We start from the raw sequence: 23,700 nt of genomic DNA on the forward strand, positions 1-23,700 counted from the left end.
TAAACTGTGTGTGATTTTTTTGCATGTATCTGAAGCAGCAATAATGGGAGATATTTGCTCTCCTCTAAACGGAAGCAGGTTTCTTATCTTTGGGTATGTTGGTATAGCCGGGGAAACAGGCATATTTTGAGCTGGCTTAATATTCACAAATATATTCTGATCATGCTTTTATGTGGTCTCATGTGACAAAGACTAGCAGAACATCACAAATGTTAGACCGCCATCAGTGGTATCATCCAGACTTCTTTATTAACAAAGTTTATTCCATCAGGTGTGGTTTGTACAGTGTGCTGTAAACATGACAAGCATGGTTCTCTATGTGACATATCTCCTAACCCTTCACAGGCATCCAATGGCATGATAATTTGCTTTACAGGTGATACTTACTCTACTTGTTGTCATCAATCTTTTCACTAACCCCCACAATGTGTCCTGATGCTAAATTCTAGTTCACAGATGCATGCTGAGTTCAAAGCTTGTGCCACCTTTGCTGTCAAGATACTGACAAAAGTCATTTTTATCTGAACTGCTTATACTGTCAGCTTGTTCTGTGTGTGGTAAGTATCTTGAGCATCTGAAGCATACTTATTATAAACTATAATAGGCATGTGAAGGCACCAAATTGCTAATATCTTTTTTTTTCCGGTTTCAGGTGGACAGGGTTGTGTCAGGGACTATTGATGAGACAAGTGGGACCATTCTGTCCATTTACCGGTCGGTTGTAGAAGGACTTGTTGATTATGAAACAGGAATTAGTCTACTTGAAATGCAACTTATAGTGTCTGGACTGGTTTGCCCACAGTTAAAGAGATGCTTTGGCATTGAAGACGCTAAGAGTCAAAACCTTATAGATGATCAAATTCAAGTCCGACTCCATGAAATATCTCACGCTAAAAGTGTAATAGCATCTCTCCCTCCAAGTGATTTTCCTATAATTACAGCTTACAACAAAGGCTTAATTTCAGAAACCGTAACAGTTAAAATGATCAACACTTTGCTTTCTTGCGGTTGTCTCCAACTTGCCACTACAGGAGAGCAGCTCAATGTAAATAAACTTTTTCAAAGGAATTTCATTTCAACGTCAATGTTTACAAAGCTTATTGAAAGGCAAAAGATGGCCAAAGATTTGATTGATCCCATTACAGCTGAAAAGGTTACATTAGCAGACCTGTTCCAGAGGACCGTGACAGATGAAAAAACAGGAATGAGGTTCCTTCCAGTTATCTCAGAAGAAAAAGGTAAAATCACTTTAAAATCTGGAAGGAAAATTAGTGTTTTACGAGCAGCACATGAAGGAATTCTGGAGCGAGAAATCATGTACAGGTTGCTTGGAGCTCAACTTCTTTCAGGTGGTATTATAGACCTAGATACTGGAAACAGGTTGACTTTGGAACAGGCTCAAGAACAAGGTGTCATTGATCAGGGAACAGTTTGTGGAATTTTAACTCAACAAGTCCAAAACGGTGGAATACTTTGCCCATCTACAAGAAAATGTTTAACAGTGGATGAAGCTGTTCGGTGTAATCTAATTTCATATAGCAGTGCATTAATGGTTTTAGAGGCGCAAAGAGGGTTTATTGGGCTTATATGGCCTGATACCAGCGAAATATTCCCCATATCAACATCTCTACAACAAGGGATGATTTCTACTGAGTTAGCACAGAAGATCCTAAGCAATAGACACAAAATTGCTGGGTTATATATTCCTGAAACATCTGAGATAATCCAATTAGATATAGCTGCTGAGTCAGGTATAATAGAGAAAAACACTGCATCAATCCTCAGCAGCTTGGAATTACAGGACAAAATGCCAAACATAGATGTTCTGGAACCAACTTGCAAACATGCTCTAAAATGGATATCATCTTATGAATCTCAATCAGCTCAGCCGACTGAGAATTCAGAAAACAAATCAGTGGAAGAACTGACCCATAATCCGGACCACACAAAGCAATTATTTATTTCCTATCTCATGATAAATAGCTATATTGATGCAAACACTGGGGAAAGACTGTTACTGTTTGATGATGATCTTGATGAAGCAGCCAACATGTTGCTTGAGTCTGAACATATTGTGCGTACATCATGTGAAAATGAAGAAGATGTCCCTGATATTGTGAAAGAAGATCTGGAGGTGAAAACAGCTGAGCAGAGCCATAATACAGTCAGGAACATGTCTGTGTGTGATAGTATATCTCATCTTAATTCAAACATGGAAGAAACAGAAAGTTCAAAAACCAATCCAGAACAAGTTCCGATTATTGCTAATGTAGACAGCAATGCACATGAGGAGGCCCTTGTTCAACTGTTCAAAAATGTAGATGCTGATGATATATCCAGTGAAAAAAATAGCCAGACAGCTGGAATACATGAAGACATTGCATCGTTTCCTGTAAAAGATTTCATCATAGCTGATGCTGAGACAGTTAAACCAAAAAACTCAATTAATAATGCAGATAACAAGTCTAATAATTTAATTCAAGAAAATAATATTGATGACAAATGTAATGAAGACTGCCCAGAAGAAATTATAACACCTTCAAATATCACTCCTATGGAAGGTTTCACAGAAGACCTTGTTGTATCTTCAGAAGATTGCTTTTGTGATCAATTGCAAAAATTGGCACCTGAAGAACTTTGTGATGTAGACATTGACCACAGAGCTTGTCCTGCTCCCCCACCTGAAACCAACAGTGATGCAGTGCCTAGTGAATATAATAATGTTCAGTTTCCTAGATATTTAGAAAACAGCAGTGATTCTGATATGTCTGATGAAAATTTTGAAAGTGAGGATGATGAAGTTGGTAACACTGATGAAACTCAAAAGACTTGGAAAACTATAGGAAATGGCATCATAGAAGACCGAACACCTACTCAAAGTGATACCAGCTCAGATGAGGATACATACTACTTCTCTGACAGTGATGTTGACAACACAGATATTTTGCAAGGAAGGCAATTCCTGGAAACCATAATTGAAGAAGACTCTGAAAGTAACTCCTGTTTGGAGGACCAAGCATCAGCATGTAAGGAAAAATCTTTGTTTCCAAGTTCAAAAGAGGAGGAATATGAAAGTAGTAAATGTGAAACCGTTCAGAAGGATGTGGCTGATAATATGAAAACTAATAATAAAGGCACCATAGAAGAAGCAGTAGATGAGGAATATGTTGAAAGTAGTTTTAGCGAAACTGACATTGACTGTTATGTTACTGATGAGACCAATAGTGAAGCTGGCTATCAAGCCACTGAGGAATATTCAGATGAATACTTTGAAGACAGTGAAATTGATAGCAGAGCTGATTTGTTTGATTTTGGCCAAAATAGTAATGAAAGAAGCCTTCATAGTGAAAGTGTTTTGTTTACACCTTCTGATAATACTGGAAACATCTCCAAAACTGAGGTTCTGAGTGAATCAGATGAGCACCTAAACTGTCTAGGAAATGTTAAAACTTCCCTGAAAGAATCTGGCACATTTGATGGAGAGATTTCTGAACTCAAGAAAGGTGATAATAAAATCACGTATGACATGTTCGTTGTGAAAAGTCTGCAAAGTGAAATTGAAAATAAGAGTACAGCCGAAACAGCAGAATTATTTAACCACAGACATAATAGTTCTCAAGTAGAACTCAGTACTGAAGGCGCTGCTTATCATCCTAAATTGCATAATGGCCTTGATGAGACTGGCAATGATAGAGTTGTTGTCAAACAGGATTCTGCTCACAAGCAAGCTCCAACAGATAATACCAAACCAAATCATGAAAGCATTCAAGCTAAGAAAGAGAATGGGGATATTGAATGTAGCAATGCAAATTTGCATTCTGAAAATAATGAGACTTGTGGCCAAGTAATAGATGATCATCAAAGTAATGATCAATTTGCTACTCAGGTTGCGGAACCCTATATAACTGAAAGGTCTTCTATGTATTCTAAGCATGACTCTGAATCCAATACCCATTCTGACCTCAACTCGGAGCAATTGCATCCCTCCAATAAAGTACAATCTGGTTTAGACACTGCAGTAACACAAACTGAAAATCATTACCTTGCAGAAGATGTGGAATCAATTCAGAAAGTACTTTTAGATTTTCCAGAAGATATTACATCCTGTAGGGAGAAAAGTTCATCTTCACTTAAAGTTCATGACACTGAAATATGCAAAAATGCAGATATCCCAAATAAGAAGAAAGAGGTGAATAATCGTAAAGAAAGTGATATTCAATTTACAGCAAAAAGCCCAATTCATATTGATAATCTGGGTGCAATTTTTGATTCATCTACGAGTAAAAGCTCTTGTGATGATTCAGTAGGAACTACTACCAGTGCCATATCTATGGTACAGATTTCTGATTCACTTAATTTGGAACCAAATAACACAGTAGATAATTTAACAACTTACCTAAAAGGTTGTGCAGGAATAATACAATCTACTGATCAATTTGTTTATTCCAAACAAAATGTTTTGGGAGATACCAACATCCCACTCAAGACAGAAGAGAACTTTGAAGGTGAAGGAAACGCTATATATAATCAATGCACAAAAGACTCCCTTGAAGATGTAATAAATAGAGAGGCCAGAAGCAAAAATATATGCAAGAATATATTAATTAAAGAAGCTAGAGATGTTTTAGCAAGCAATTTTAAGGAAAATATTGAGCAGACACAACACATACCAGAATTAGACCTGGTTAGTGTGAAGATTAAAGAAGAAGATAGATTAAGGATCCAAGGAGAAGTCAAACATATTGAAAATCCTGACGTGTCACATAATGAAGGAATGACCCAAGATCATAAGACAAGTGCATCATCATCATCATGTTTCAGTGACCAAAACGTGCTAGAGCCAAATCGTCCCAAACTAATTTCTTCCCAGCTTGATCAAATATTTCATGTTCTTCCAGAATCTGAAAGCTCAAACAAATTAGAAGAGCTAATAATGAATGTGAATAAAGGTCTGTTCACCAGTGAGCTGATCTCATCTTCCTCCATCCTGGATCAGATGAACAAGCAAATTCCTGAACAAAAGAAAACATTTTCCCCAGATTACAATTCTGAGCAACCAGGAACCACAAGAAAATTCAGCTTTACAGAAGAGCCATGTAATGATGTGAAATCATTGGATGAAAACCCTGCCACACAAAATATTACACCTTCATTGGAAGTGGAGCAAAATTCTGGAGACAAAGAGGTCGAAAAGGTAGGTTGATGTTCAGCAAGTTACAACAAAGCATATTATGGTGATTCTATGACAGTGTTCAAGAAAAGGTTAGATGAATATGAAAAAACACATCAAGTATTATAATTGATTTTAAAAGGTGAGACTAGATGGGTGTATGTTGTTTTTTAACCAGAGAAGTAACTAAGTAGGGTATATTCACAAGTGGCAGACATTTCTGACATTGAAAAGCAGATATATTTAACCATGAACACCTAGCACTGTCCAAAATGTTCACCCTACACAATAGTAAACAGAAGTGAAAGGACAAGGGGGCAACACGGTGGCTCAGTGGTTAACACTGCAGCCTTGCAGCGCTGGAGTCCTGGGTTCGAATCCCACCAGGAACAACATCTGCAAGGAGTTTGTATGTTCTCCCCGTGTTTGCGTGGATTTCCTCCCATTCTACAAAGAATATATGGGGCTCACAATCTACATAAAAAATAAAAAAAAAGAAGTGAAAGGACAATTATACTTGAAGCAGAAGATCAAAGTAATATAAAACAAAACCAAAGAAATATAGCGGTTGCTAGAAATTAAAAACTTTGAATTAAAATTAGATATAAATTTTAGTTTGATCCTATACTTATAGAGAATGGAAAATCCAGCTACTAGAGATGAGCGAACAGTGTTCTATCGAACACATGTTCGATCGGATATCAGGGTGTTCGCCATGTTCGAATCGAATCGAACACCGCGTGGTAAAGTGCGCCAAAATTCGATTCCCCTCCCACCTTCCCTGGCGCCTTTTTTGCACCAATAACAGCGCAGGGGCGGTGGGACAGGAACTACGACACTGGGGGCATTGAAAAAAATTGGAAAAAGTCATTGGCTGCCGAAATCAGGTGACCTCCATTTTAGACGAATAGTGGATTTCAAATCCGGGTCATATGAGAATGTGAACTTTGTGACTATGAGACAGAGATAGCTGTACAGGCAGGGATAGCTAGGGATAACCTTTATTTAGGGGGGAATGTTATTAAAAATAACTTTTTGGGGCTCTATCGGGTGTGTAATTGTGATTTTTGTGAGATAAACTTTTTCCCATAGGGATGCATTGGCCAGCGCTGATTGGCCGAATTCCGTACTCTGGCCAATCAGTGCTGGCCAATGCATTCTATTAGCTTGATGAAGCAGAGTGTGCACAAGGGTTCAAGCGCACCCTCGGCTCTGATGTAGCAGAGCTGAGGCTGCACAAGGGTTCAAGCGCACCCTCGGCTCTGATGTAGGAGAGCCGAGGGTGCACTTGAACCCTTGTGCACCCTCGGCTCTGCTACATCAGAGCCGAGGGTGCGCTTGAACCCTTGTGCACACTCTGCTTCATCAAGCTAATAGAATGCATTGGCCAGCGCTGATTGGCCAATGCATTCTATTAGCCCGATGAAGTAGAGCTGAATGTGTGTGCTAAGCACACACATTCAGCTCTACTTCATCGGGCTAATAGAATGCATTGGCCAGCGCTGATTGGCCAGAGTACGGAATTCGGCCAATCAGCGCTGGCTCTGCTGGAGGAGGCGGAGTCTAAGATCGCTCCACACCAGTCTCCATTCAGGTCCGACCTTAGACTCCGCCTCCTCCAGCAGAGCCAGCGCTGATTGGCCGAATTCCGTACTCTGGCCAATCAGCACTGGCTAATGCATTGTATTGGCGTGATGAAGCAGTGCTGAATGTGTGTGCTTAACACACACATTCAGCTCTACTTCATCGGGCTAATAGAATGCATTGGCCAATCAGCGCTGGCCAATGCATTCTATTAGCGTGAACTGAGTTTGCACAGGGGTTCTAGTGCACCCTCGGCTCTGCTACATCAGATTGCTACATCTGATGTAGCAGTGCCGAGTGTGCATCAGATGTGTAGTTGAGCAAAACTGACTCAGCACTGCTAAGTCTCTGCATTCGCATAGGAATGCATTGGCCAGCCTTCGGCCAATCAGCGCTGGCTCTGCCGGAGGAGGCGGAGTCTAAGGTCGGACCTGAATGGAGACTGGTGTGGAGCGATCTTAGACTCCGCCTCCTCCAGCAGAGCCAGCGCTGATTGGTCGAGTTCCGTACTCTGGCCAATCAGCACTGGCCAATGCATTTCTATGGGGAAAAGTTAGCTTGCGAAAATCGCAAACTGACAGGGATTTCCATGAAATAAAGTGACTTTTATGCCCCCAGACATGCTTCCCCTGCTGTCCCAGTGTCATTCCAGGGTGTTGGTATCATTTCCTGGGGTGTCATAGTGGACTTGGTGACCCTCCAGACACGAATTTGGGTTTCCCCCTTAACGAGTTTATGTTCCCCATAGACTATAATGGGGTTCGAAACCCATTCGAACACTCGAACAGTGAGCGGCTGTTCGAATCGAATTTCGAACCTCGAACATTTTAGTGTTCGCTCATCTCTACCAGTTACGGCAAACATTCTTAATTCTGTGCTCATGATTTTCTTAAAGTGTACCTCCAGATATAAACATCTTTTTATAAATGAATAGTGTGTGTGAATATAAGAACCTTTGCTTCTTCTTATTATTAAGTATATCTGTTTTCTTCAGCACATTTTAAACTTCTCCTTATCTTCTAGCTGACTGTTCTTTACATAAGATTCTGTTTGTCATCCAGCCTCATACACAGGACTCTGTGGAGAAGGAAGGGGGGAGCAGGAGCCTGCTACAGGCTAGATAATTGATTTTTAGCTTTAATATATGCACCTAGGTTATTTTTTAATAAGATAAATTATAAAGTTTCTTATAAGAAAAACATGCAAATCTTTTTTCCAAGATGTAAATAGGAAAAGCGTGCCTCTGCTCACTGCCCTCTAGGGGCAGTCTCCATACACCTGTAAAGGTGCTCACTCCTTAAGGAGTGATATTATCCCCAGAACAAAGTTTCTTATATTCACCTTACATTGATTTGTACAAGTTTGTTTGCATCTGTAAGTATGCTTTAAGATAACTATTTTTGAAAAATGTTGGTTAAATATGATTTTCTTCTATATTCTAGGCAAATTTAACATTAAATCAGTGTTGTGAAACATTACGTGGTCATATGACCGTTGTTCAAGATCAGAAAATCCACTTGGATAATCTACCAGCCCTTGGTGACAACTTGGAAATATTAAAAACTCAGCTTGAGCAGATGGAGGTCAGTATTGTTAATGTCTTTTTATAGGTGATTTCTTTCTGTTCCCGTGTCTCTATACTGTGGTGCAGTAAAACAATGCTTGTTCAACTGTATGTTCATGATTCCACTTAACATTTAAAAAATGACTCCAAAATACTGGAAAAATATTTTTACAAAGTATTTATTTTTAAGGGTAGGTTATCATTATTACATTAATGGTAGATGGGGATCTGGCAACTGTTTAAAGAGGCTGCAACTTATGGATGAGAACTATGGCCTTTGCATTGAATACCAAAATGAAAACCCTAGAAAACTCCCTTAAGTTTCAATGAGATTATGATTTGTCAAATGACATACAGTACTAGGTAATTTAATAGTAAATCCACATTGCATCTGCCATTTTGGTCATCGTGGCAGGGACGTAACTACCGGGGTAGCAGAGGTAGTGGCTGCCACAGGGCCTGGGACATTAGGGGCCCGGCGACAGCCGCTACCGCTGCGTTTTTTTTTTCTTAATAGGCCATTACTGACGGAGTACTCCAGCCGGTAACGGGCTCTATTTACTTACCGATCCTGCCAGGGGCCAGGATCGGTAAGTGACGCCGCAGGCCCCACAAAAACTATTATTATACTCGGGGATCTTTTCAGACCCCCGTGTATATTGATCGGAGGCCCAGAAGAGGTAAGAGAACATAAAAAATAGTGTTACTTACCTCTCCGGGCAGGCTTCGGGCCTAGTTGTGTGACGTCCATGATGTCCCAGGTCATGTGACATCCTGAACGTCATTGAAGATGTCCGACACCACTGAGGAGTGCAGCGGAGCAGAGATAGGTAAAAGACAGTGTTTTTTATGTGGCCTGAAAAGACCCCAGAGTATAATAATTGTTCATGGCTGTTCACAATGGGGCAAAATACTGTGTATGGGGGCCACTAAGGGGCGTAATATTAAGTGCAGGGGCCACTATGGGGCGTAATAGTTTGTGCAGGGGCCACTATGTCAAAAGTTCTCCACGGGCCCCGCCATTCCTAGTTACGCCACTGGTGGCAGATATGTTAGTACAAATCTCCTGGGTTTGTATGGAAATTTTGAATGGGCCTACAGGGGGCACGTCTCAAGCCGCGGACGCCGTGGATGAGTCAACTGTGGAATCCGCGGCAAGATAGGGCATGTCACTTCTTTTTTCCCGTTACTAGCTAACGGAAAAAAGAAGCAAGCAGCTCCCATTGAAGTGAATGGGAGCCGTTTCTGGCAGTGGGTTTTGAAGCGGATTCTGCTGCCAAAAAACTTTGTGTGAACTAGCCCTAAAGAAGCTCCAAGCTTTCTTGCATGGTCATCTTATACTGTGGTAATCTCAAACTGATTATGAACCCCCTTGTCGATACAAAATTTTTGTAAGTCTCCCTTAACCTATAATAAACTAAATAAGTTGAGGAAGGAACTCCACCTTATGCACCTTTGTGATACAAGGTGCCTAATGCATCCTGATTTACAGACTACACTTACTTCCCTCATGTACATGGTTTGTACAGCCGACATGCCTACAAACAAAAAGATCATCACCTATGCCTTTTGTCTGCCCACTTGTCCTACAAGTGGGGCAGCAAGTTGGAGAGACTCTTAGCCCGTGTACTTAAAAAGCAGTAGACTCTTTCTTCCTTCCTTCCATTAAATGTAATAACAGACCCCCAGCTTTCCGCATAAATAATATAGCCTTACACACACACAGATACACACAATATGATCACACTTCTCTTTAACACAATATATATTTCCAAGACAGCACTACTTACTCTATCGCAGGAGGCAATGACTGAACTAGAAAAAAACATTCTCCCTAGAAGAGATTACTTAGGCTATTACATTACCTGGATGATTGTTCATCTAAATTCTATAAAACATTAAAGGATGAAGTTCCTCCTCTTCTCATTTTTCTGAGCAGTATCTCCTGTTAGATCTTTCCCGCCCTCTTTTCTACACACACATGTCACTGTCCTCCCCAAGGTAGGTAAAGATCCCAAGCTGTGCTCTAGTTACAGACCGTTCTTATAAACACAGATAATTGTTTGCAAAACTTTTAGCCTACAGACTTGGAGGCCTCTTGGGTTCCCTCATCCACCCAGCCCAAGTAGGGTTTGTACCCACAAGAGAAGCATGATCTAAGACCTTGAAGACCTTCTCTGTTCTGCATGTTAAACAACACATAATTCCCTGCATGTTTTTATCTCTAGATGCCAAGAAGGCCTTTGACTGGGTTTGCTGGTTGTTCCTAGAAGGTGCATCTGAACTTGGGACATTCAGTGTTAACCTGTGTACGGGCACTATACAAACACAAGAACAGATTTATAATGGGACACATGAGGGATGCGCCATCCCCTGTGTTACACACTATAGTAATGGAACATCTCCTGACCTCCATACAGAAAGATCCAAGGCTACATTGGGTAGGAGATTCACCTGAAATTCTCAGCTTTTGCAGACAATGACTTATTGTGAATTACCCAACCTATAATTTCATGATTCATTTGGGCTTCCAAGCATCCCAGAATAGCCAGATCTTCATACAAACCAAGCACCAAGGGGGATTTGCTTTCTCTGACTGCCTGTCCTATTACATGGTAGCAGTGTTATCTAAGACTCTTTGTTTAAATGTTTAACAGAAAAACTTGGTTTAAAATATGTCATTTTCTGTTGATACATTTACTTTAAAGGATTGTTCCCATCTTGGACATTTATGACTTATCTTGTGGCTATCCAATATACGATTCCCATTTTTGTGGGGTTTTATTACAAAATTAAAGTGTGCTTTTTTTTTTTTATTTCTAACTTGATGCATTTTTCTTAGGGGTTCCAGATAAGATTTTACAACATATTTTTCTCCCTTTCTTTCAGTCCTTTGAATCAACATTGGCTGAATTTTCTGTTACATTGAAAAAAGACATACACTTTTCAGAGCAGCTCTTAAACTCCATCCCTGGTGACCTCCCAGGAGAACATTTGAAGGAATTAAGTGAGACCTTGATGAAAATCTTTACTACAGTGTGTGACATGTCTTCAGATCGTGCTAAACAGATTGCATTTGCAGTGGATGCTGAAATGGTAAGAGAAAGGCTACAGCCCCACGGGACGTCCCCCAGAAAAAAGCGCTACGGGAGAAAACATGGCAGTAACGCATCACGGTTTTCCTGCAGCGCTTTAAACAGAAAGTTTGCAGAGTTTTCCTCCACTGACTTTCTGTTACAATTATATCTATGGGGAAACTGCCAGCGTTTCTGTAGGTATAATTGACATGCTGCGATTTCCAAAAATGTGCCGGTTTTGGAAATTGTGGCATGTCCACACCGCAGTTTTTACAGCAAAGTGGGCATGAGATTTGCTAGAATCCCATCCACTGTGTCCTTACTCTAAAACGCCACAGTCAAATCGCGACGTTGCCATCCCTTGCAGCCCTGGCCAAATTGAGGTATTTGTTAATTGGTTTTGAAATACTGGTTAGGTTGATGCAGTATGTAGTGGAAGACAGTCTTTGTTCTACTACGCTTAACATGTTTTGAGTTGTTCTATGGCTTATTTACACAACTGTGTACCATTCGTAAAATAAAGTCCATGTACAGGTCATATTTTCTGAACTGACCATGGCTTAGGATTGTGGTTAAATAAATAAACAATCCCGCCATTTTTATTTATTCCATTATGTCAGTATTCTCTGTGCAGTGAATACTATCGAGCTGACTGGCCAGGTGAGGAAAGTGAGTTGATGTCAGTTGACTTGTCTGTGGTAGCATGAATACGGCCTGTTGTGAATGAAAACTAGGTGGGTTCACATATATGTGGTTGTGTGAAAAAGACCTTAGCCTTAGGATAAGTTCAGACAAAGTATTTTGGACCGGAACCTGAGGTGGAGGCCACCTCAGGTTCCGGTCCAAAATACGGGTAGCTGTGATTGAATGCCAGTGCACTGCACTGGCATCCAGTTGCGCACTCCGCTCTGAATTAGGCCCAATGAATGGGCCTAGTCAGAAGGAGGGAGTGTCTTCAGGCTGAAACGCGAGGTGAATCCACCTGAAGAATGAGCATCTCGCTTCTTTTTCTGGGAGCTGGATCAAACTGGCTCCTGGAAAAAAAGACTGACCGTCTTGCATTGATTTCAATGGAAGACATCTTTTTGGTCAGGATTTTGAGGCAGACACGGCCTCAAAATCCTGACCAAAATACTCTGTCTCAACTTACCCTTAGGGTCCATTCACACGGAGGAAAATGGTGAGGAATTTGGTGTGGAATTTCAGCGCTGAAAAAAAAGCCTTCTATTTACTTCAATGGGAGGCTTTTTTTCGTGCTGAAATTCCACACCAAATTCCCCACCATTTTCCTCCGTGTGAATGGACCCTTAGGATGCATTACTTTGCTTTGTATTTAAGCACCTTTGTTTTAAATTGAGTATTATGTTTTCTGTTTGGTAAAATATATATATATTTTTTTGCTATTTCAATTCAGGTTAAGTTAGCAGAAACCCATCGAGACTTACTTAACCAACTACAAGTTTTGGCAGATTGGATATCCTCCAGTAATGAAACATTGGACTTTTCAATGAGCAGTGATGATGTGGATGTTGTAAAGCAAACTATAAAGTCTATGCAGGTAGTACTGTTCATTTATGTTCTTTTATTTGGGTAGCATATACATATGCCTCTTTAGAGTTGTAGTCACTCACAGTAGTCCTTGTCTTCTAGAAGTAGTAACAATAATACCTGTTTCACATTATAATTGTGATTTAAAGGAGTTGTGTTATATTATTGCTGGGAAGATCTGCAGATGACAGATATTTCTCCTGCTCTTTAAGAGGAGATGTAATGGCGCATGCTAGAAGGGCCGTTATAACATACTGGTGGGCCCAGAGCAGATGTTTTGTAAGTGCCCTTTCCCACCACTTAGGCATTCATCTCAAGTATAAAATCTTTTAATGTCGAACAGCATGCAGCACCAAATTTTTAGTGTTAATCAGTGCCCCTAGTCCTACCCATGCCCCCTTTAACCTTGCCCATTCTCACCTTGTACTTTTATGCCTCTGCATAGTAATAAAGCCTTTCTTCATGTTTTAGTGACTGTGCATCTTAGTTCCTCAACATAATATAATGCCTTCTTAGGCCAGAGCTCCACACACCGCAAAAAACACTGCGGCAAAAATTGCAGAGCTTTACATTAGCTGTAAAGTGGATGGCATTCTGGCTAATCCCATCCAAACTTAGCTGAAATGCTGCTATTTCAAAATTGCAACCATATCAGTTATACCCATGGAAATACTGCCATTTTCCATATAGGTGTAATAGAAGCAGAAAGTCCGCAGAGGAAAACTCTGCTGACTTTCTTTGAAAAATGCTGCAGAAAAAAAACTGCAATGGATTTCTGCTATGGCCTTTTCCGCAGCATTTTTTGGCTGCAGCTTGCTACGTGGGGCCTTTTGCCTTAGAGTAAGTTTGCACAGTATATTTTGTGGTGGAACCACCACAGAAAGCTTCCTGGCATTGCCAGCAAGATGTTCCACTCCTGTTCACTTCAATGGGAGGTTCATGTGGAATCTGTCCAAAGATTGGGCAGGACGCTTGATTTTTCTGTTAGCTGATTTTTTAATGGGAAAAAGAAATATCTGCCTCTCATTGGGAAACTTTTGCAGAGGATTTATTTTGAGCTTTCACTATAATATTTTGTTAATTTGTCAGCATTATATTTTGTATTAAAATTATAGTATTTCATATGTTAGAGTGCATTACTATGATTTTACCCACAGAATCTCAGCAGTGACATTTCAGAAAAAAAGGTGGAGCTAGAGACCACGGCATTTGATGTCCAGTTCTTTATATCAGAACATGCCCAGGATCTTTCACCAAATCAAAGCAAGCAGCTGTTACGATCTTTGAATGCAACACAGAAAAGTTTTCAGGATGCTCAAAAAAGGATCAATTCACATATGGAGTCTTTAAAGAGTCGCCTGGTGGCAGCACAAGATTTGAATGAGCAGAAGGTTTGACTCTTGGTGCATGTGGTGCTTGCTCATAGCTGTTTGAAATTTACTTTTTTTCATCTTGTATTGGTTTTTGTATATTTCTAAGTTGTAAAAACATTTCAGTTTCTTTTTATGGATAACAAAAGCCATATTTTGCTTGTTTTGTGATTTCTAGTTGAGTTGTTTTTATCTGTAGCTTTTTTCCTTAAAGCAATTATATGTGTTCCATACTTCTCTGAGTGACCTTTGTTCACACATTCAGTCTGTTATAGCTCTAATATGCTAGCGTGAAAGCAAGAACACAGGGCCATATAGACCTTACAATAGCTCCCTGGTCCTATCACTCATGAAGGGGGTGTGGAAGGTAGTGGTTTGTAGCAAAGGAGCCACCCCCGGTGCTTCAGACTGCTCATTTGTATATTGTGAAATAAATTAATAATTCGGCAACAGAGGCACAATTTTTCAGGGGATAAAAGATGTTACATTCAGATGAGCCTGTTCTATCTTACTGTGTGGCTGATTTAATATGCTTCACACTGGTGACAGACTCCATTTATCAATAATTCTGCTCTCCCAGAACTTTAGAACTAATATAGTAAGAAGTGCAGTTAACATCACAGCTCACAGAGACCTTTAGGTACAGTAAATAAAAGAGTAAAGTCATTGTGAAAATCACTTAATGAATCTATATTGTAGGGATAGCATAGGCAGGAGAGAGCCTCCACATTTACAGTAACTGCAGTTGTGCTCACTGTGTGTACAGGCTCTCCTTAGCAGTGCTCCATTAGAGAGTTGCTAAGGAGAAATTGCACAACAGTTTTATTTTAATTAAAAATGTTTATTAACCTTACCACCTATAGATGAAATAAAAATTTAATGATAGTTACCAATATTGAGTGCCATGTATATATACAAACCCTGTGTTGTCAATAAGCAGGCAGTGGCGTAACTACCACGGTAGCAGTGGTAGCAGCTGCCACAGGGTCCGACACCTCAGGGGGCCCGGGCCCCCTCACTAGTTAATATGTCAAATAAATAAATAAACGATAAGTTTTACTTTTTGAGGCCTGAGGCCACCTGAGGTGTCAGGTTCCGGGTGGTGGAGAGTCTCAGCGTGTGTCCTGACAGTGGGGGAGGGGCGGAGACATTGTGCAGGAAGAAGAAGATAGAGCCGGGGATTCAATTTATGCAGTTATCAGCACAGCGCTGAAGTCTTCTGAAGACTGAGTGCAGACTGGTCGGTTAACCCATGTGTACAGGGCAGGCTGTCCGCACACAGTACTGTGCTGGCAAGCTGCCTGCTACCTAGGGATGAAGGGGTTATTACAGCACATAATACTGTACTACAGGGACCGCTATGGGGCATAATACTGTGTGCAGGAGCCACTATAGGGTATACTACTGTGTACAGGGGCCACTATAGGGTATAATACTGTGTACAGGGGCCACTATAGGGTATAATACTGTGTACAGGGGCCACTATGGAGTATAATAAGGAATGCGGGGGAAAAGGGGCGGTCGGTCGGGGTCTTTGAAGGGGGCTCCATGTCAAAGGTTCGCCACGGGGGCCCCACCATTCCTAGTTACGCCACTGTAAGCAGGAACCCTCCTCGGTTCTCCAACCATGAATCACTATTATTCTTGGGGTCTCTTCAGACCATGGAAAAAATTAAGCAAAGGCCCAGGGAAGTTGCATTAAAATAATAAGTTTAAAGGAATTAAATCATCAGTAAGGGCTCGTTCACATCAGCGTTGTGAACTCCGTTATGCAGGTTTCCGTTTCCTGCCTAAAACAGAGGCAGGAGACGGAAACCTGCAGGAGTCTCTCTCACCCATTCATTTGAATGGGTGAGAGAGATGTGCGGTGGTGAGCGTTTTATGCTCTCCGCTGCGAAACCGGGTTTTATAATCCGGACACAGAGTCGGACATGCAGTACTCTGTGTCCGGATAAAAAAAATCCGGTTTCGCGGCGGAGAGCATAAAACACTCACGGCCGGACCCGGTCTGTGCTTTCCGTCTTCTGGCATGCAGAAGACGGAAAGCACAGAACGGAAAGAAGAACATAGGTGTGAACCTAGCGTCAGAAAAAAAAGGATAATAGTAATGCTACATAGTTTATTATACTTAAAAAGATAAGGTGTTACCATTTATTATAAATCTTTTGCATCCGGTTTAATTGTGCAACTTGCTTTAACAACCATATTTCGATACTAACATCTGTTTGATGTTTTTTCTGCATCATTATTAACACAGGTTCCAGGATGAAAAGACACGGGAATAAGCAACGCAATTGAACTATCTACTTTTACTTATGCATGGTCAGGCTTTAAAATCTCTCTCAACTTGCAATGTTTGCACTTCGAGATAAATCAAATGTTACCTTCTTCTATACTTAAGTCACCTTGCTTAAGCGTAATCCACTATGACCATGTTTACAGCACACTGTGATTTATGACTTTTATGAACTGCACATGTAAAGAGGGCTTAGTTTGTGTGTTTTTGCATTCATTCCTCCAGGATGCTGAAGTACAGCTCCAAGAGCACAAAGATAAGCTGCAAGAAATATGTGATCTGCTTACTCAGACAGAAAACAGGCTTATTGGCCAACAAGACATGTTGACTGCTCGTGACAACCCCACAGATCTACAGCACTGTCAGGCTGAATATGAGGTATTGTGTTGTATTGTAGGTATTGGCTGTATATTAATTTCTGCTAGCAGAAAAAGGAACCCATTGAAGTCAATGGGAGGCTTTTTTTCAGTGCTGAATCTGACGCGGATTCCACACCAAATTCAGCTCCATTTTCCTCCGTGTGAATGCACCCTTAGGGTCCATTCACATGGAGTTTTTTTGGCAAGGAGAGTTCTAGGGGTTCCGTTATCTTTTTTTTTTTTTCTGCTAGCGAAAAAAAGGCTTCTTTTAGGCGGATTCCGCCTGCAAAAACCAGCGCAGTCAATGGAAGGTGGAAAATCGGGGGGCGCTGAATTGGCAAAAACCGCGTGGAAACAGCTAGCGGTTTTTTCAAGGTCCATACACTGTGGTGGAGGACAAAAACATTTTCTAATTCCTGAAGCAGATTTTTTCCTTGACAAAATACTCTGTGTGAATGGACCCTTAAGATGTTGGCGACACTAGATACAGTATTGACTCAGTTGCTCTACACGCATCTTTCCACCGTTTTTTATTGTAGCAATGCATTGTTCCTAGTCTTAATTTAAAAATGTCCTTTCATCTAGTGAACTTCTCTTATGCAGCTCTGTGTTTCTAACAGATTACAAAATAATTTGGTCTAGTCTTATCCTGTACACATATTGCCATCTGTCTGCCCCAAACATTTTGCTAGTCCATAGTTTAGTGAAATATAAGGTGTACTGTGGATTTGAATCCAATCTGCTGTGTCCATTACATTTTTTGCAGTATTGTTTCAAAACACAGGGCTTAAAGGCTGTGGTTCAGCTTCATGCTATCTATCAGTACCTTTGTCCTCAAATAATGCCCAAATCCTGACTTTAATAGCAGTAACTAGGATGTTGCTGGAGACTTGGATCCAGACGTCATGTCTTTAAGCCATCAGGACACAGTCTCATTAGCTGTTATGGAACCACTGTCACTTCATCTCTTGATAATTTAGCACTAGAACATGGTATTATTTTTCTCAATGCCATTAAAACATTTTTATAGGGATTCAATAGATAGATTCTATTAATTTTTCATAACACTCTTGAAATATAATATATAATGCAAGTCATTACTGCATTTTTCATGGTTCAGGGCAAGGTTTGGCCACTCCCGAGCCCATGGACCAAGGATAGCACACAAGCCATATTTACCCAGCAGACCCCACTCTCCCTGCCTCCAGTGAACCCATATATAACATAGCAGCAGAAGAAGGACCATATGACCATAGTAATGCTCACTGCACTCAGAAAACTTGTACTTGTATAGTGGAGGAGGCTGAGGGACCTGTGCAGTCACATGCTCCTTGACTGCTATCATGTTATGGACAAGAGTGCTTTCTAGTTTCTATAGGAGACTTAGGCGAACAGAAGGGGGGAGGGGGGTATTCGTATTGGAATTAATGGGCAGTGTACCCTATGGGGCACTAAGGTGCAGCATACTTTGTGGGGAACACAGAGGAACATTATCCTGTATAAGGGCCACAGTGGAGCATTATGGTTTGTGGGGGCAACTATGGAGCATTATACTGTGTAGGGGCCACTATGGACCATTATACTGTGTGGAGCAACCTTTAGAGTATTATACTGTGCGGAGGCCAGTAAGGGGCATTATATTGTGTATAGCCAGGCATTTTACCACACAAAATATGTTGATTTTTATTTTTTTTTTAATCTGCACTGGACGTTTCTAGCAGAGCATCCAATACACATATTAACACAACTGTAATACAGACTTATTCTACATTCTGTATTACAGCTGCAAGTCCCATTACATGAGTTTTACGTAGGGGTTGAAAAACTTCAATTATTGCATGGCACACTAAGTACTTTATAGTTGATAGATAAGTACATCCTGCAAAAAAGGTTACCTGCCCCTGGTACAGAGGGTGTGTAGGTTTAAGGGGATTTTTGTCAAGAATGATGTGATTTTTAACAGTACCAGATTGAGATAGTAATAGTTTAGGAAATCAAATAGTTTTATACTCCAGCTAATCTATTTGTGTTAAATTTGTAGGAGTTACAGAAAGATATGCAAGCTGGTGCCAGTGAGCTTGCGGAGATTGTGAAGAATACAGAAAAATTCCTTAAAGAACATGGAGATAAACTTTCCCCTGAAGAAAAAGCAATCGTTGAGCGCAAACTGAAAGAGGCAAAAGCAAAGTTTGATCTATTGCGTAAGAAAGCAGAACAATCCAAGAAAGAACTTGAAAAAGCAGTCACAACAGCCATAAAAAAAGAAACAGAAAAGGTTCCTGATAGTTATTTTTATATTATCCAGAATTCACTTGTCTTCACATTAAGGCTGGAGCCCCACCTGGCGTAAATTCTAGCAAATTCCATATACATATTGTGGAAAAATATGCCCAGTGGACATGCTGCGATTTCCAATATCGGTAACCCTTGTGGACTTTCTGTGAAAAGTGCTGCGGGAAAAAAACGTGATGCATTGCCACCACAGGTTTACCTGCAGCGCTTTTTTTTTATCGCAGTCCACTACGTGGGTCCTTAGCCTAAACCAAATAAAGATTTTTAGTGATGTTCTCTGTGCAGTGGCCAAGTTGTCAGCATTTACTATTTCAAATAAATGGAGTTTCCTATTAACAACATTTGTCCCCTATCCTATGGAAACTCCCCAATGTGTGGATAAGTTACTGATCACTGGTGTTGGGACCACCTTTTTATGAAGTGATAGTCTGCATTTATGACCATCTCTTCATTTACCTGTGTGGGGCTGACAGGAATCACTGAATACAACCCTCCATGGGTCCTGTAGTGCCGTATTCAGTGTACCATATGTTGTTTTGGGGAATCCCCCTAAATTTATTTATTATATTCATCCTCTTAATTTTCTTTTTAGTCTGCTGCTGTAGAACAACTGGAAGAAAGCAAAAACAAAATAGAAAGCCTGCTAGATTGGCTTTCACATGTGGATGAAGAAGCAGAGAATGGAAACCAAGCAAAAAAACCTCACATTAAACTAAATGGAACACATCATAAAGACAGTGAAATACAGTCTATAATGGATGGCGTGCAAGAGGTTAATGGTAACCTGATTGTGTGCGATGGAAAAGCAAACTTCATGAATTCCCAAGAACAGTCTAAAGAAGAGGATTTAAGTAGCCAGTATCAAAAAGTGAAGGTACAGTAAGAAGATGGTTATGTTTCCATCTACACAATATAGTAGTTTACACTTCTGTTATTATCTTGCAAAGGATTGGCAGAAATGTAATCTCCTGTCAGCTTTCCCGTTATGTGCCCCGGGCTAGAGATATCAATGCTGTTACCAATCTCTGCCCACTGTCAGAAGGGCGTTTCTGACAGTCTAGCTGGGCTGTGAGGAACGCCTCTCCTGACAGTACTCATCCATAGCCCTGTACTGTCAGAGGGGGCGTTCCTTACCAACCAACAATAATGCTAAGCTTTGAATAACGCCCCCAGTACTAGTACTATGGATGAGTACAGTTACGGGTGGCGTTCCTCACAGCCCACCAAGATTGTCAGGAATGCCCTTCTAAAAGTGGGCAGAGATCATTGCCAATATAATGGCACTGATATCTCCATCTCCGGGGCACATAACGGGAAAGCTGCACTGTCGTCTTTCTAGTGGTATATAAAACCGCATGTGCCTGAGAACATGAAAGGTCTTTTTTAAGATGTACAAATGGCTGCACTGACCCATAAATGTAAATGGAGTTTTCGGTTTAAACAGTCCTCACCTCTTTAACCCCTTAGCGACCCTTGACGTAACTGTACGTCATGGGTCGCATGGGGATGTATGGAGCGAGCTCACACGCTGAGCTCATACAGCCAGGACCTGCCACTAACAGCAGCGGTCGGTGCCCGAGCCGATCGCTGCTGTTAACCCTTTACACACTGCGGTCAAACGCGACCGCAGCGTGTAAACAGCGCAGGCGGCATGGGCGCCGCCATGTTTCCCCGATCGCCGCCCTCCTGAACGTCACATGAGGGCGGTGATCGGTTGCTATGACAGCCGGAAGTCTATTGAAGGCTTCCAGGCTTGTCTCTGCATGAGATCTATTAGACGATGCCAGAGTGCTGGGATTCTGCTATTCACTGCAATACTGTAGTATTGTAGCGAATAGTATGAGTGATCAGACCCCCTAGGTTTCAAGGTACCTAAGGGGTCTGATCATAAATGTAACAGAAGAAAAAAAAAAGTTTTTAAAAGTATTAAAAAAATAAAAAAAATATAAAAGTTCAAATCACCCCCCTTTCCCTAGATTAGCTATAAAAGTAATTAAAGAACATTAAACATAAACATATTAGGTATCCCTGCGCTCCAAAATGCCTGAACTATTAGAATATTAAAACATTTATCCCGTACTGCGAACGGCGTAGCGGCAAAAAAAATAAAAACAGCCAAAAAGCGTTTTTTTCAACACTTTGCCTCCTATAAAAAATTGAATAAAAAGTGATCAAACCATCAGATCTTTCCCCAAATGGTATCAATAGAAACGTCATCTTGTCCCGCATAAAAAGACACCACAACCAGCTCCATACATGGAAATATGAAAAAGTTACAGGTATTAGAACATGATGACACAAATTTTTTTTTCTATTTTGCAAAGTTTATCATTTTTTTAAAAGTATCAAAACATTTCAAATACTATATAAATTTGGTATCACCGCGTTCGTACTGACACGTAGAACACAGGTAACATGTCATTTGTACCAAACAGTGAACGCTGTAAAAATTAAACCCATAAGAAAATGGCGCAAATGCATTTTTTCTCCAATTGCACCTCATTCTGAATTTTTTTCCAGCTTCCCAGTACATTGCACAGCATATTGAATGATGCCATTACAAAGTACAATTTGTCCCGCAAACAATAAGCCATCATGTGACTCTGTGAACTGAAAAATGAAAAAGTTATGGCTCTTGAAATGTGAGGAGGGAAAAACGAAAATGCGAAACCAAAAAATGGCCTGGTCCTTAAGGGGTTAATTGAGTCTGTTAGCAGACTAATGACAGTACCTTGTAGGGCTGTAGCTACAATTTCCAAAGATGCCCTTCATAGGGTCAGTGTATACAGTTTTTTGGTGCTGATTTTGATGCTGAATACACCTCAAAATCATCCTCAAAAAAAAAGCCTCCCAATAGAACTCTATTTGGAGGCTTTTTTTGGAGGCTGATTTTGAGTCGGATTCAGCGTTAAAATCAGCGTCAAAAAACTCTTTGTACACTGACCCTTATGCTGTCATGCAGCTTAATTTTTTGTGAAAATCTGCATTTTATTATTATTACGCAAATTAGCTGAAAAAGGTGTTTAGAGGTGTTTCTTTTCCTAGTGGGGCTTCACTCTGCTCTAGATAACCAGCCCTGGCAAGAGAAGACATGCCCCTAAAGCACTTTTCAGCTAATTTGCATAAGAAAAAAAACTGTGGTTTTCATGAAAAGGAAGCTGCACCTTTGGAAAGTGTAGAAGCCACTGTAGCAAGTGTAGAAGTCTGAGAAACTGAGTATCTACACTAGTCTCAAGAGGCACACTAAAGTGAAGACTTAACACTTTAGATTTACATACACTTGCATCACTCTCACTCTCTCTTCATATTCTAAGTTGTAAGATGTAGAACTTATTTAAAATCTTATTTTATTGTCACATTTACACAATGTTTTATTATCTGTAGGCTCAGCATGAGAAAATTGTGTCTCAGCATCAGGCAGTTATAATAGCTACCCAATCAGCCCAAGCTCTACTTGAGAAACAAGGCCGCCATCTTACCCCTGAAGAGAAGGAAAATCTCCAGAAAAACATAGAAGCATTGAAAGCCCAGTATGAATCTGCTTTGTGTGAGTCAGAGCGAAAAATGAAGGTGATACAAACAGTTCAAGAGGAGCTAGAAAAGTTTACGACCGACTACAGTGAGTTTGAGAACTGGCTTCAAGACTCGAAACATGAACTAGAACATTTGGAAAGTGGAGCTGAGAACTTTGCAGGTCTTCTGACCAAGCTTCAGAGACAAAAAAGCTTTTCAGAGGATGTGATTTCTCATAAAGGAGATTTGCGTTATATCACTATATCTGGACAAAGGGTGCTAGATGCAGCAAAATCCTGCAGTAAAGATGATATGGTGGAAGACAACAATAATATTAGCACCATAGAAACCTGTAAGATGGTACAAAGCAAATTAGACATAGCTTCAGAAAACTTCAAGTCTTTACATTCAAAGGTATTTGTCTTTGGGATTCTTATCTTGCTATTCCTACAGCTTTGTCATGTTTTACTGTAATGGATGAATGCTAACTGGGTCTCACGTTGTTACATACATCAACAACTCAGGGTTCAGGGCAGCTATTTCCCTACCCTCACTGTGTGCTTCTTAGGGTAAGTTCACATGAGGTTTTTTTAGTCAGGATTTTGAGGCCGTATCCGCCTCAAAATCCTGACCAAAAAGACGGCTCCCGTTGAAATCGATGGGAGTCTTTCAGTTCTTTTTTCCGGGAGCTGTTTGTTCCGGGAAAAAGAAGCGAAATGCTCATTCTTTCAGGCGGATTCATCTTGCAACATCCTCCTGAAGACCCTCCCTCCCAACTAGGCCTATTCATTTGGGCCTAATCCGGAGCGTAGTGTGCGACTGGATGCCGGTGGATTGCACCGACATCCAGTCGCAGCTACCACTATTTTGGACCGGAAACTGAGGCGGCCTCCGCCCAAAAAACCCTGTGTGAACTTAACCTCAGGG

General features: G+C 40.7%; 1 protein-coding gene across 3 annotated transcripts in view; it reads left to right on the plus strand.

Moving 5' to 3' along the window:
* DST (dystonin) overlaps positions 1-23,700 on the plus strand; it is a 397,510-nt gene that overhangs the window by 249,162 nt on the left and 124,648 nt on the right. For all 3 annotated transcript variants that reach the window (XM_075268370.1, XM_075268369.1, XM_075268371.1), the window contains exons 40-48: positions 653-5,194; positions 8,197-8,337; positions 11,208-11,414; positions 12,810-12,953; positions 14,101-14,334; positions 16,835-16,987; positions 19,010-19,243; positions 19,853-20,134; positions 22,645-23,187. In XM_075268370.1, the coding sequence (XP_075124471.1) occupies positions 653-5,194; positions 8,197-8,337; positions 11,208-11,414; positions 12,810-12,953; positions 14,101-14,334; positions 16,835-16,987; positions 19,010-19,243; positions 19,853-20,134; positions 22,645-23,187 (6,480 nt within the window). The remainder of the gene's footprint in view (positions 1-652; positions 5,195-8,196; positions 8,338-11,207; positions 11,415-12,809; positions 12,954-14,100; positions 14,335-16,834; positions 16,988-19,009; positions 19,244-19,852; positions 20,135-22,644; positions 23,188-23,700) is intronic.

The sequence above is a fragment of the Leptodactylus fuscus genome, chromosome 3 (genome assembly GCF_031893055.1).
Source record: "Leptodactylus fuscus isolate aLepFus1 chromosome 3, aLepFus1.hap2, whole genome shotgun sequence".
Classification (NCBI taxonomy): Eukaryota; Metazoa; Chordata; class Amphibia; order Anura; family Leptodactylidae; genus Leptodactylus; species Leptodactylus fuscus.